This window comes from Charadrius vociferus, unplaced genomic scaffold (assembly GCF_000708025.1).
Source record: "Charadrius vociferus isolate BGI_N301 unplaced genomic scaffold, ASM70802v2 scaffold325, whole genome shotgun sequence".
In the NCBI taxonomy this organism is placed as follows: Eukaryota; Metazoa; Chordata; class Aves; order Charadriiformes; family Charadriidae; genus Charadrius; species Charadrius vociferus.
Window position 1 is genome coordinate 4,684,082 of NW_009648526.1, and position 15,185 is coordinate 4,699,266.

General features: G+C 36.9%; 1 protein-coding gene across 1 annotated transcript in view; it reads left to right on the forward strand.

Annotated features, from left to right (window-relative positions):
* FAM189A1 (family with sequence similarity 189, member A1) overlaps positions 1–15,185 on the forward strand; it is an 83,962-nt gene that overhangs the window by 42,827 nt on the left and 25,950 nt on the right. The window contains exon 4 of the mRNA XM_009885754.1: positions 13,139–13,246. Coding sequence (XP_009884056.1) covers positions 13,139–13,246 — 108 coding nt within the window. The remainder of the gene's footprint in view (positions 1–13,138; positions 13,247–15,185) is intronic.

A 15,185-nucleotide genomic window follows, 5' to 3' on the forward strand; every position in this document is an offset into this window, starting at 1 on the left:
ACAGTGTCTGCACAATATGCTGTTAATTTCAGTAGTTAGAAGAGGCCTAGCTAAAAAGTAAATTTAGAAGAGGCCTAGCTAAAAAGTAAATTTAGAAGAGGCCTAGCTAAAAAGTAAAATTACCGAACAGATAATTGGTTGTGTTTTACCTCAAACCAGGGCATACTTTGACTGTCTCTCAGTCATCTGATATTGCTGTGCAAGTTGGCTTTTATTCAGATAAAACCAGAAAAAATGCAGGAGGGTAAGTCTTTTTTTATACGCACACACATGTATATAAACAAACACACAGAGGCCTAGCTATAAAACCGTATCATCTCTGGATTACTTTGTTGCTTATACTTCTGGCAACAACCCGAGATGAGATCAAGATGAATGAGATGACTCTTTTTAACAGTGTTACCTCTGAGTGAGCATAAAATGCTGACATAGTAGTCTGCACTGAGTGTGTTGGTTTGTAGATGAAATTTTAAGGAACTGAGTTCTTGTAATATTAATTAAAGTACGAGGACTGAATTTTCCTGACAGCTTTCATCTGTGGAAATTATTCCTTTTTCTAAACACAGAATATCCTGAACTTATTAGAGACATGCATGCAACAAAGCTTATCTTCTTCGGATTTGTTTTGAGAGGATGAAGTTAGGTATTTAGAAGATTGAATTATTTTGTAATGTATTATTGCTGTCTGATATTTGCACGTAAGAGGAGAATGTTATGCTGCTTTGGTCTAGTAATCATTCAGTAGGGTATTTTTAATTACTTTAACAGCTTACACAGCCCAGAATACCTGCAGTCATGTATGCTAATTTATGAATTTGCTATTTAAATAATTGCTTCCAACTTTAAGTGCTTCTGTAGAATGGTTTTGTGACTCTACAGGCTAAGGGAAAAGCTGTTTTTACCCCCATCCATTTTCAGTATAATTATTTGGTTTGGAGCTGCTAAAGTTAAAGTACAATATAAACTAAATGGCTTTTTCAGGTTACTGATTCCATTAATTAGTTTGTAAGCTAGACAGCACTATTAGGGGTTTGTGTAACTCAGGGTTCTTACAGTCTTCTGCGTGAATCCTTCCCATCCTTTGAATCCAAGTTTGTTGTTACTAAGTTTCCTGATGACCTGTGGCGATTGACACAGACTCCGATATGCAGGATTGAAATCAGCTTTATTAAGCAAGCGTGCTCTTTATATACTTTCTACCAAGGCCAGTAATTTTCTACTTTACTTGTTTACACCATCACATACTATAAAAGAGCACATTCCCACCGAAAAGGGAATCTCTCTTCCATGTAAGCAGCACCTCCTAATCTAGGGAGTAGCCTCACACAACTTCATCTTCTGCCAAAACAGTGCTGCAGCTGCTTATTCCTCCCTATTAGTTCTACCACACTTAACCCTTCTTTTGCCTCGATCCCCACAATGACCAAGCCTACCCGTATGTTTATTTTTTTTCCATTCAGAAGAACATGATTTTCTACCCGTATGTTTTTTTCCATTCAGAAGAACATGATTTGACTTGCAGAACAGAGGATGACTCCTGACGTGTTCTTTAGAGTTATGAGAACAGATTTTCCTGATATTTGCTGTACGACCAAATGCAAAATATTTAATTTTGCTGAATGACTCACCTGAAAGACTTCCTAGTCTACTTAAAATTGGGTAAAGCTCATTGTGGAATAAGTAACTTCCTATCAGATTTTTCAATGCTGGAGTTGTTTCCTGGGCCTTAACAGGTAACTGAAAATATGTTCACTGTATATACACTACGTTCAGAGTGTGCTAACAGTACTAGATACTGTGAAAAATAGTGTGGTTCAGTGTGGAATTTGTAGTCTGAATAGTTGAGCTACAAGTATTCGAAAGTTCTAAGTAACAGTTGTATAACAGACATAGTCTGCTCATAGTTTTCCTTCCTTATGAATGTTTTTGTTCCTGGATTAGGCGGTGTGTGAATATGGTTGTGAACTTCTCTCATGGCTGAAAAGCTGCCTCTTTGAATGACTGCAGTCTGTTTTTTTACACACTTGTCCAGTTATTTTATGGAACCTTAGCCTTTCAGGACTCTCTGACTAACAGGTCTCCAGTACTAAATTTAACGTATAGACACCTGAACACCTGAGTTGATGAGAGATACGCAAAATCACATCTGTCAGATGACTGTTTTGAGTTTATTTTTCTTAAGTAGCAGCTGTGAACTGCTTCCTTAAAAATATCATAATTATTTTAGACCCATATAAAATACTGTACTATATGATACTTTCATACCTTAAATCTATTTTATGAAGCATTGCCCATTTCTCCATTTACAGTTCAATGTGCATATGATACCCGGGTGGTTCAGAATTGATTCTTTGTAAGTAAAGACGGTCTTCCTGGTATGAGGGCAGCTATTTTTTCTAGTGTTTTTCAGACATATCCCATTAGAACAACTGAAGTTATCATTTGAGTTAAAAGGATTGTTGTCCTCGAATTCACAAATAAAAGAGGTACACAGACACTAATTTCATGGGTGAAAAAGCTTTACTGCTCATTATCTCTTTTCAGGTTATAGTAGTATAAGAAATGAAGCCCCGTAATTGAAGTCAATCAAGGAGAAAAGAAATCCTTACAGAATTGCACAAGTGAAGCTGGTTTTAACCCTTGATCAGTGTGGATGTTTAGATCAATGTGTTCAGGGCTACTGATTACAGAGTGTTCTTTTTACACATCGGCAAGCTTATGTTACTCCTTTTATTGTATATTGATTGAGCTCTCAAAAGTGCAAAGGATTTAAGAGCCTCAAAGACTATGAACCTTTTATTTCCACAGGAAAACAATCTATTGAGCTGGCAAAATGTGTGTGTGTTGTGAAGGGGGTTGCCAGTTCAATATTGTTGCACAGGTTGGAACTCGTAAGAAGTACTGGGTTTGTGCTGTGTAATTTATTTTTTTGGTAATATGAACATAAGTAACACATTTCACAAAAAATAATAAATATTTTAAATGTAAATAAGTGTGGAGACAATAAGCATTGTTCTCTTTCCTTCTAGAGCAAAAAAGGTTTAAATACAGTTTCTCAAGTCTGTGTAAGCAGCACAGCTGGATAATTTTCTGTATATTTGACAGAAAGAATGAATATTTTGTCGTAATAGTGATTCGTCTGTGTGGTACGTCTGTATTGAATGTTAAATTCCCTGGTTTGATGTTTGTGCAGGTAACTCAATTGACAGTACACTTCATTGCTATGATATGAAGAGGCAAGGGAGTGATCCAGTATTTACCAAAATCTGCATTTGAGTTGTGTTGTGAAGATCTCCAGAGATTCTTGTTTTATTTTGGCTTACTTGATTTTTAATCTGTATTTAGTCAGTATATAAAAGGAATTAGATAGTTTGGTAAAAGGAGATCTTATTAATACTTATTAATAATAATAATTATTAATACTGGGGGTCTTATTAATACTTACAAATACTTAAAGGGAGGATGCCAGGGGGATGGGAAGAGTCTTTTTTCAATGGTGCCCAGTGATAGGACGAGGGGTAATGGGCACAAACTTGAACATAGGAAGTTCCATCTTAACATGAGGAGGAACTTCTTTACTTTGAGGGTAGTGGAGCACTGGCACAGGCTGCCCAGAGAGGTTGTTGGAGACATTCAAAACCCGCCTGGACGCCGTCCTGTGCAACCTTCTGTAGGTGACCCTGCTCTGGCGGGGGGTTGGACTAGAAGATCTCCAGAGGTCCCTTCCAACCCTGACCATTCTGTGATTCTGTGAGATGGATTAAGCAAGGCCATCAGTGTGTTTTCCCAAATAACAATTATCCCGAAGCATATAATTTTATTGGTTTTATGCTTGAAGTCCTTTGGTGTGGTCATCATAACTTGGCTTCGTTTCAAGCCTTTACAAAACAGTAGTTTGTGGTAGGTGATTTCATATCAAAAGGAACTTTCACATAAACTTTCTGGTTTTTGACTTGGTGCTTTATGCTTTTGATGAATAAAGTGTGTATAGACAATATGAAACACTATCATTCCAAAGGTTAATGCATCTTACTGCTTCTTCATAGCTTTGAGTTTGGAGATACTACATATGTGGAAGCCAAGTTCTTTAGAAATTCACCTTATTGCCTGGTTTTGTATGCAGGCTGCTGTCAATCATATCGTACTTCCATTCCAGACATAAAATTACGTTAAGTTTTTGCTGTTAATGTTGAATGCATGTATTATTACATGTATTACAGTTGGATTACAGCTATAGTTGACTAATATGACTTTTCTCCGGCTGGGTCTCAAAGGCAACTGATAGTAGAAATAAATTGACTTATAACTTTGGTTTCTAAGATTAAGGAAGTCTATGAATATGGCTCACCATTAGAGCAAATTGGTAGTATTCCAGTTTTGCTTTATACTTGCTGTGATAGGAGGTACAAATTATGGTTTGAAGGGCAAAATTGTGGAAGGGTGAATACACTTGAAGTGAGTGTTCTTTGGTTATAAAGGACCAGCTCTGCCACCTCTCTCATCACTAATGGGGAGCTCACACCATCGTCGTTTTTTGGTTTAGATTCTGTCTCATTCCAGAGATTTTCTTTGCTTCTCTCAGGTAATTGCGTGTGCTAACAGCTGTTCTAAATGGCTTTGTTAAATGATTGTTTCTACAGTTGAGTTATCGAAGTGGTAAATCAATCACCAATTTTTTCCTTATTCCAGTTTAATACCATCTGACTGCCTTATCACCCAGCAGCTTGATGGAAAACAAAGAAAATGAGTTTTTAGGGTAAATTGCTTTTTCAGTGTACTGCTGTGGGTTTTTTTTCATATGGTGTTCTCACTGAATTACATCATAAAATTATATTTTTGGCATACAAAATATAAAAAATATTTCAATTAAAACATTCAAATTTTTTAAAATACTCAGGTTCTGTAATACAGCTCCTATTTTAATATGTTCTGTAAGCTTTTGGGCGTAGTCTCAGGTTTACAGAACATGCATCTTTACATAGTTACTTTTCAGAGAGGTGGTACACTTGAAAATGTAGGTTGTGTCTTCCTAAGATTCTGCAACAAAAAAGAAATGGATGACATGTAGCAGTGCTGAGTGTGATTTGCATTTATTTCATTTTTTGTAGTTTATCTTAAATATTAATCTTCATTTTGATAAAATTTGAGAGGCAGTCACTTTCACCATTGTCTCTTCCCTTGCCTTCGGTCACTGACTGATCACAAAAAATCCCTGCCACTTCTTATCTGTGCACTCACTCCCAAATCAGTTATGGCGATGGATATGGAAAAGAGGTGAAGATGTGGGAACAGAGGTTGAAAGGTTGAGTGTGCCTAAAGGTGGTGGAAGGGAAGGGAAAGGCTTAGCCACCGAAGGCACTGAAGTTTCATAACTGGTTTTTGTGTTGTCTGAGCTTACTGGCATAGAAGTGGTGAGGATCCTTGAATATATGGGAATGCAGTTGGGGTTTTGAAGAGGATGGCAGGTACCCTCTTTTCTGAACAATTTTTGTACGTAGAAACCTATGAAATAAGTAAAATATCTATGTTTTCTTTGGGAGAGGAGCTTTATTTAGACAATCTTTCTATGCTTTGTCAAACTTCAGCTCCTTTCTGGAGGAAGACTTGTCAGAGGGAGGCAATTCCTTTCTGCTTCTTCCCTAGCAAAGCCAGAAGCTGCTACAACTACAGTTGGTAGAAACTAAAATGCTGAGTGGACATACTGAAATACAACATTCAGATAATATTAATAATAACTTTAACAATCTGAATCTGTTCAACTATACGAAGAAGCTCTGCTTCTAAAACAAGAAAATTAGTTCCTATTCAGTGTGTTGCTAGACAATGGATATATGTACCGACAACTTAGTAGTGTTCGACTGAGAGACAACTGCATTGTCTATTTTTACTGAATTTCAATTTGCATTTCATATTTATTTCTTAGAATAAGATAATTAAGTAACTCTGTTTCTCATTTATTTTTACTAGAAAACATGCCTTTTTAGAAAACATGCCAGATAATGGAATAGTTTTATTTTTGGTTGTAGTTTCAAATAAAGTTAACTTTTAATAAGGAGGAAGAAGGTACTTGACATTGCGGTTAACATAGTTTTACAGTCTTGAATATTATTATCAATGCACCTTGCTTTTTGTAATCTTGTGTCTGGTAGCAATCTGAATCTGAGAAATACGATTACTCAGACACTCAGTAATGCTCATTCAGGTCTATCATTGTTTTACTAAATTGTTAAATGTGTTAAGTTGAATTTGGTTTGCTCTCTAGGAAGTAAAAAGCAAAAATTCAATTATGTGGCATTATAAACATGGTATTACAAATGCAAGATACGCAGATGACTTCCTCATATAAGTCCAAATTCTAAGGAGAAAGCTTTTCTTGGGATGGGAGAGGGAAAGGTTCATTTAGTCAGCAAAGTAGTCTGTAAATTACACTTATTTGCAAAGATTACAGCTTGGGCAACTTACATTCATCAGCTAAAGTCTAAAAGCAATTCTATTAAAGAGAAGTAAACATGTTTTGAATGATCAAACGGCATGTAGGATGTCCAAAAAAGGCATTGGGGATTGCTTTCCAGGGCCACGCTTGAGGATTTTGAATTAATTGCTGGAGAGCAACTGTTACTGCATGATTGGATTTGGCTGAGTATTGTCAGTGCTTGGTAGAGCACAGCAATGCAAACCATGACTTCCCTCTGCTCAGGTGTTCAGGACTTCCAGACAGAACTTCAGGATTTTGAAATTGCAGTATACACAACCTGTTTTCAGATTCTTTTTACCTTTCTACAGACTGGCCTAGTTTTAGCAGCAGTTGCAGGTCTCTCGCCTGTGTGCCGTCCACAAAAACTCAGTATGGGACTTCTGCCAGGTCATGTTTCCATAATTCTGGAAACATGCAAAAAGCAAAAGAAACAGTTACATGCTTTTAGGTATACTTTTTCTGTGTGTAGAGCCAGCAGTGCTTGCTTGTGCACCTGAAAGCACAGGGAAACCTAACTTCTGAATGATTTTGATGTTTGTAGGCAGCAAGGTCTTCTCTCTAGCTAAGCTGCTTAGGAAGGTGTGGAGTTCATGTAGTAGTGGCATCAGGGAAACAATACCGATGTTGGTTAAATCTGGAACGTGTTAAGCCCTTTCTCACAACCATCTTAGAAAAGTCAGATTTTCTACAAACTGCTAACATCACATCCCGTAAGTCTAACAAGTAGACATAAACCCAAAGGGGAGGTATTCCAGCTTAATTTGACTTAATGCATGTAAGCAAGAGGGAAGAGACAAGGACGCTCTTTTCTGTTTCTGTTCAGCCGCCCCTAATGTTACTAGTTCTGTGATACATTGCTGCATATTAGATCTGACTGAGAGGTCCAGTTTTGGTTTTTGCCAAAATTCAAAATGAGATTAAATATATGTGTAGTGTCAAAATGGCGGGTTTTTTGCTGAAACATTTCTGCTAGCTCTATTGATGGAGCTTACTACTTTCAGACTGGGGAAATGCTCAATTTTATTTTGAGGTAAGGTTTGAAAGATTTGCTTCTTTTTGTTATGTAAGGTGAAACTAAAATGGTCTATTCTATACTCGCATTATGGTATTATTAGTTAATATTTGGTTTTCACTAGGGAGTTTTCAGCTTTTATGCTGAAGAAAGCACAGCAAAGGAGGAGAGTGCACACGCATAAAACTAACTTTTTGAAAGTTGACTGATAAATATTTCAGCCAACTTTTTTTTTATCTTTTTATATTCTGATATAAATATATCAGATTAGCATGCAGCCTCTCAATAGGAGATAACTAGGTTCGTTTAGCCCCCTTTTTGAGGTTATAAAGCTCATACAGTGATTTTTGCCTCTGTTGATGTACAGAGTTCTATCACTAACATTTCATGGAATTCTGTAGTTAGACCATGTTTAATCTGAAAAATGGTATGAACAATTTCTGCCTTCTGTTTGAGATAGCACTTTGTGCTATTTTGTCCAAATTATTTGTTAATGGTTGTATTTCTACTTTCATTGATAACCTTCATTTCTCCACATATCTCAGTGACACCTCCACAGTTAAAGGATTAGCCTATTCTCTTTGCTTACAGCATATTTCATAAGAATCCTGCTAATAGAAGATTAAAAGACAGTTCACACCCACACGGTTTAACCTGGACAATACACATCTTTTTCTTTGCAGTCTCTGCTTCTCGGTTTGTTGACTTATGTGAGAAGGTGGCCATACCCATTGCCATTTACAATTGTGGCTAGTCAGAATCAGTTTTATAAAAGTTGCTTTCTTGAATGTAGTAGCTACTTGAGTTTGCTGCCACTGTGCATTTTTGGGGCTCAATCTCTCTGAAAACAATGTTGTTTATAATATTGTCTCTCTGAGAAACGTTGACATGGGATAACTGTTCCACAGAGGGCTAAATCCCAATGTCCCCATCTTCCATTCCACACAAAGCCACATTTTTTTGTGCAATTCATCTAATATAGCTTTCAACGTTTTGGTAGGTTGAGGTTGGTGCTCCACAGTCTTTGTACGGCTGAAGAATTAGATTCATTTTGCTCTTATACTGTGCTTTCATTCTGAAGATCTCCAGCTGAGATGTTTCACAAAAGCACCGATTTTGTGCGATAAGCATTGTTTCTTTCCGAGTCAGTTTTCAACTCTTAGGGGTGTAAGAGCATGCTTATTTCAAGAATTTACAGCGTCATAAAGGTGGCTGTGACTGTCGTGGAGGAGAAAGCATAGGAAGTAGGGGAGGGTTTCTTTGGGAAGGCAATCCCTATTGAAGATGGGATAAACTCCCAATAGATATAAAGGAAAGGCTTAGGTTTACTATACTTTTTGCTTTGTGATTGTTTATTTTGGAAGATGTATGTTTTCAAAACTTTTATTGCAAAGTATTATTTTAATTGTGTAGAACTTTGAAGTGCAGTAGCACAGAAAACACCAAAAGAGTAATACTGAAAACAGCTTAACTTAGTAAAAGAATAAGGAAAAAAGAGATGCTCTCTCCTTAAGTAAGACACATGGATGATAGTGTGAAGATTTGAGAATGCAAAAGTGTCCTTTGTGGGACCACAGTATAAGTCAAAGGTGTCCGTTGTTAGGGAGGCGAAAACACGATAAACAGTTATGTAGGTAATGCCGATTAATTTGGCAGCTATTAAGCTGTAATAAAAATGGAATACTACAACTATGAAATCTTGCTTTTTTTTCTTAAATCAGTATTAAATTCAAGTTCAGCTTTTGAGATTTACCAAGGGACCTACTTGGGAAAAACAACTGGCCACAGAGAAATAGCTGACAATGCCATCTGACTCCTGTGGGTGTATATCTGAATTGATCTAGGCTTGCTTTCAGGCAATTCTGACAGGGATTTAGGTCCTCCGGGATTAGTGAGTTAAGGTGTGCCAAGAAAATTGTATACATAACCTGCAGAAGAATAAGTCTACTTAGTACATTATACCTGTAAGCGCATTAATTGTCATATGAACATGCTGAAGAATCAGGTTTTGTCTTAAAAAGACGAAAATACCCAGAAAAATACCATGTAAGAGAAAACTGGTTCAGCCATTTGCGAAGAGCAAAGAATCCTATGTCACACCATTACAGATTTATGTGTTGTGTTTTCTAATCAGTGTAGTTCTTGCAAATATCAACCAAAAATCTGTCACTAAAGCTCCTTGCTTTTGTATTTAATACAGATTTCCTACTCCTTTAGACCCCTATAAATGTATGCATTTTCACAGACATTTCCTAAAGGATGTTTTAATTGTCACCATATTCCAGCTGGAATCTGCATAAGCATCTACACTGTCTTTCTGGTAGCACGTTTGGCCATGGAGGGTTTTAGATCTTGAAAGCCTGTTCCTGCTCACTTGCTATGTATAGTTGAATAAATGAGTGTCCTGTGAATTGCCTAATTACTTGTTCCACAGGACAGAAATTCACTGAAAATGGTAAATTGCCTTAGGAAGATTCGTGTTTGTTTGGGGGTGAAGGGGAGGAGCAGAGGAAAAGGGTTGGTTGTTGGTTTGTGGATTGATTCCCGTTTGAGTTGAAACAGACTTTAGGAAAAAAAAACCCAAAGTAGTCTTGCTTTAAGAAATACCTAGTGATGGTGAGGATACCACAATCATTGCTCAGTTATTACCTTCACTGTTAAAAATTTAAACTTAACATCTCTTCCAAATTTGTTAGACTTTGCTGTCTTGTTATGTTTTTTGGCTAATAGTTGTCTGCTTTTTATTGATCTTTATGAAATACATAAAAATTTTGCGTCACTGCATTTGAAACGTTCTATTTGCATCCTCACCTGCAAAAAGATTGCAGTGGGATCAATAACTGTTGTATGCTGAGCCTGGGAAAGGAGTGTGTGGAAAGAGGGCCATGGTTACTCTGGACAGTAATCCCTGCCCCACATAACCGATGTAATGCTGAACAGCACATCCAGTTCAGCTACCTCTGCGTGGCAAGGGAACAATCTCAAACCCCACAGAAGTCATCGTTGTGTGTTCAGTCTGGGACACTACTGCAGCTCAGGGTACTTGTAGAGTCAACTTAATTTGTTGTTTCACCATAGTTAGCAATGAATAAAAATTAAAGCAATTGGTCTGAAATTCTGGGGAGGTTTTCTAGAATTACTGGTAGAGAGGGAAAAAATAACTAAAAATGGAAAGCATTACTTTGTTTTACTCTGTGTTTTGGAGTGTGGGAGGAAGGACTTGAGGGGAAAAAAATTAGTACTATTTCTCTCTCTGTCCATGTAGTATGAAATGGATTTGGTTTATTCCTTATTCTTTATAAATATCAGATAAGTGTAACTGAGAAAGAGGTTTGTTTTTTGGCTTTTCTCCAGTAAAAATAGTTTTGTCTTTATGATGTTGCTTCTGTCCTTACCTAGTAGCAGGATGAAGAGGGTAGTAGTTCTGCAGGAAAGGATCTGGAGTTATGTTGGACAAAAGATAAATCAATGATGTACTGTTGCAAAAACCCTCAGTCATCACTGCAGGATGTGTAAGGATGAGTGTAGCTTGTAAAGTACAAGAAATAATCCCTGTGCTACTACAATCGGCACTTGGAGGGCCTCAGTTGTGCCCAGCCCAGTTTAGGATTCTGCATTTGAGGAAGAATGAGGACCAACTTGAGGCGAACCAAATGAAATTAATCAGAGGCCTAGGAAATTGGTCTTAGTCAAGGACTGAAGGAAATAGGGTTAATATGTAACGTGATAAAGGAGGAAAAGACTTCATGTATGATAATACAGTTTAAAGGTGTAAAAGTTTTCTGTGTACTAACCTGTTCGCAAAAGCTATGGTGGAAAAGGAGCAATGGTTTTCAACTGTTGGGTGGACATCAGGAAGACACTCTGATGGTAAAGACACTGGTATAGTGAGATGAAGCTGTGGGATCTTTAGGAACAGATCAAAGAAACATCTGTCATAAGTGATAGAGGCACATTTGAGTCTATCTGAGGCATGTAAGTTGTATGAGAGTCGTAAAGACACTTTGGATCCTAATTTACAACTTTGATTTAGATTTTATTATTACATATATTTAGTCTGCCTTGCTGTTCTTTACCTAGGTTTACATATGGAGAGCAGAACGCATAGGAACTCAGTTTGTTTTTGCACCAGCTAATTGCATCTCTAGGGATTTACTTGCCTGTTTACCTCAATTTGGATGCTCTAAGTAGATCCATGTGACTTTGTATTTGAATGAGTCCTCTGTATCACCTTCTGTATGTGAGTTAGATATTGGCCTTTCCAGTGTTTTACTGTCAATGCTGTTGATTCTTTATTCCCCTGGCTGAGGGGTTGGCCAGGAAGACAGAAAACTACTGACCAGCTCAGCAAGAGTAAATCTGGATCAGTGTAGGCTATTAAATGACTACAACTTGTTGACCTGTTTAATGTCTGCGTGGTTCCCATGGCTGTCATTTCCATCTTCAAATAAAGGTCGCTTGAGGAGCACTGCAATTACAGTGGCAGGAGTAAATCCAGACCTTTCTACCATTTCTTCAGTACTGTTGGAAAAAATAAAGCAAGCAATGCATTGATTTTATAGCATGGAAGTTATTTTATGCACTGGCATGACTGAAATACTCGTTTAAACTTAGATCCTGCAGAATGTTCTTTACCCAGTGAGTGTTTTTACTCATGGTATGTTAATAATTTTGAGTTTGTTTTTCATCTGTTCTCTGTGATGCTTTTTCTGAAATACTTTTACTGGCTGTTCAGAATACTAACTGAGCCACATAATTGTCACAAGTACAACAGCTATGCGATTGCTGTAGAGGGATTGTAGTAGTTTTGAAATGTTGCCAGCATGTTAAATCATAAAGGAAATGTTCCTTTTCACTGGCTGTTGGGAAAGTTTAAAAAAAAAAATAAATACAGTGATTGGAAGAGATGGATGCTTTTTTTAAAAAAAAAAAATAATTATACCTTTGCTATAAAAATGTTTCAGTTTTAATTCAAACGTTTGTTTTATTCTACTTAGTAAACAGAAATAGTTCATGTTCTATTTTAAATGTTTTAGGTTTTTTTTAAAAAACAACGTGGCCATGTGCACTTACTTCATCAGGGGAAATTCCCGGATGTAGTCACTGCTTTTCTATCATATCTAAAAATGTGTCAGACGCATAGAGTATCTAATACAAGATAGACTTCTCCATTTCATACTAAAATTTCCATTGCATTTTTTTAACACAGAACCATAAGTTGTAGATTTCAACTATGAAAGCAATGAAATGTCTGGGGGGTTTTTTTGTTTGGTTTTTTTTTTTAACCAGAGGTCTGTTTCATAGTATCTTCCTTGTGATAGCTCTAGCTTGGAGTCCACTGTGAAAGCAGTAATTTGTCTTTTTTTTTCAGGGAACTGGAAAACTGGAAATATCAATATTTCTGTGGAAATCTCTAATACCAAATGTATTGCAGGACAAGTGGGGAAAGGAAGATGTTTGTTCCTGTAATTGTTCCCTTTGCAGACTGGTTTAAAAAAAATTATTACGAGCTGAATGTGGTCTACCTTGTTAATTGAGACCATACCAATTGATAGCAGTTGACAGCATTTATTATCAAATTGCTAAAAATGTTTCCTGTCCTTTGTGTCCCTGAGATAAGAGATGATATTCTGATGCATGTCTTTTCACAGGACCTGTTGTTCAGTGTGTGCGCTCTCAATATCATCTCCACCATTGTCTGTGCCTTGGCAACAGCAATGTGTTGCATGCAGATGGTTTCTTCTGATCTCCTGCAAATGGTGAGTATCTTTCAGTGACAACACAGGGTATTGTCCTTACCTGTGTGTACTCATTTGTACCTACTGTTTGCTTATAAACTTAAGCCTATTTGTGCGTCTTTGTGTGGTGTTAGAAGGTGTATGTACATGCGTGTATTTTTTATCTGCATGCATGTATATAAATAGAGCATACAGATGTATGCAGTATGAACAGCTGCTGTGTTTAAATGTTTGCGTATTATATTAGAGAGTTATAATCAGGATTTTGCAATTGGGAGTATGTTATTTTTGTTGATGAGGTTCAGTTGCATGACCACGTTAAATTGTCTGTCATTACATGTGTATTATCTTCAGTTTCCACACTATCCAGAGTAATTACTTAGCTTTGAGATACTATTTTTCACTTCTTTTCTGGTATGAGAGCTATGGAGTATGAGAACTATGAGTTTAAAGCTGGAACATTTCACAGCCCTGTGCCAATAACAGTGTTTTCATAAGGAAAACATGTTCAGCTTCAGCGTAGCACTTGTGTTTGAAACAAGAGGGAAAAGGATCATTAGTCTTCTGCAGAGCCAGCTGCATTACACGATACTGTCTTGTTTTGGTTGGACAAAGGCAGCTTTCCTGTCCCAAATGAGTGCTGTGATTCTCAAGGTTTCAATGTAATGTTGAAACAAAAAATAAAAATTTAAAATCCTTTGTATTTTGCAGGCCAGGCATACTGTTTTTAACCCAGCTCTATTACTGGTTAGTCTAGGAAATTATCCTCTGTTTAATAAGAGAGGGCAACCACACAAACCTAGTACCAGTAATTTGTAAGTCTCATATTTTAAAAGTTTGCGTAGATAAAATACTGGTCCAGCAAGTTAGCTGCAAAACATTTACACAATGTAGAGATGTCATATAACCTGCCATGCAGGCATGTAGTTGATTTAAAAATAAATAAATAAAAAAAATACACTAGCTGCTGTGGATATTGATTTGAATTTAAGTGCATGAATTACAGAGATAAGGCTGCCCTTTCTAGACAAGTGTTCCAGTCACTGGGTGGGCAGCTTAGTTCAAAATACCTTCAATCTGTGATCTGGTGTTTACTTCACGTAGTAGTGGGTATAACAACTTAGGCACGTATGTCTACATAATGCCTGCGAATGGTGCATAAATGCATTTTTTTCCTATAGCACTCTCTGTATTCATATTGTGCATGCTTGTAGAGGCTTGTAAACAGTGCTTATTGAAGAACTTTGGTTTGGATGTCAAACAATTGACAAAAGTAATCATTTCAGCTGATGACATATTGTATTTTAAACGTTAAAGGATTTTTATTATATTGTGGGTATTCTTTCTTTTCATACATTACCACTCTTGATATTTGCTGCAAGAATGGCTGTTGACTAAAGATCTTTTTCACCTTGCAGTGATGACAGGGAGATGAAGTGTGATCATAACACCTGCAAGATCTGTTTGTCTAGTGTAACAATGGTAGCGGTGATCCAGAAGTGTAACCATATATATTTCAGGAATCTTAACCTACACTTAATTTTATGGTATTTAGCAGTGTAAGAGGAGTAAAAATGTATAGATTACAATGAACCAAGAACAATATTGAAGTGCTTCTGATGGGCACAGGCAAGAAGCAGTAATCTCAATAGGAAGTCAAATACCTTAAAAGCACATAATTTTTCTCTCTGACACTTTATTCTTCATTTCTTCCCTAAAATTCTTTCTTTCCCACCTGGCAATGCTGCCAGTACGTCAATGTCTTTTTGCTTCCTATGCTTTGTGCTTCCCGCTTTCTGTCTTCCTGCTTAGCTGTCCATTATCCCACCCTTTCAGCTCCATTGACAAGAATTTTCTTCCCTCTCCACAGAAGGAGGGAATTGTATCTCTCTGCTCAATCCCAGTCTTTTCTTGTTTATCCTTAAGTTTTTCCCTTTCTTTTTTCAGGTTGCTGAGCCAG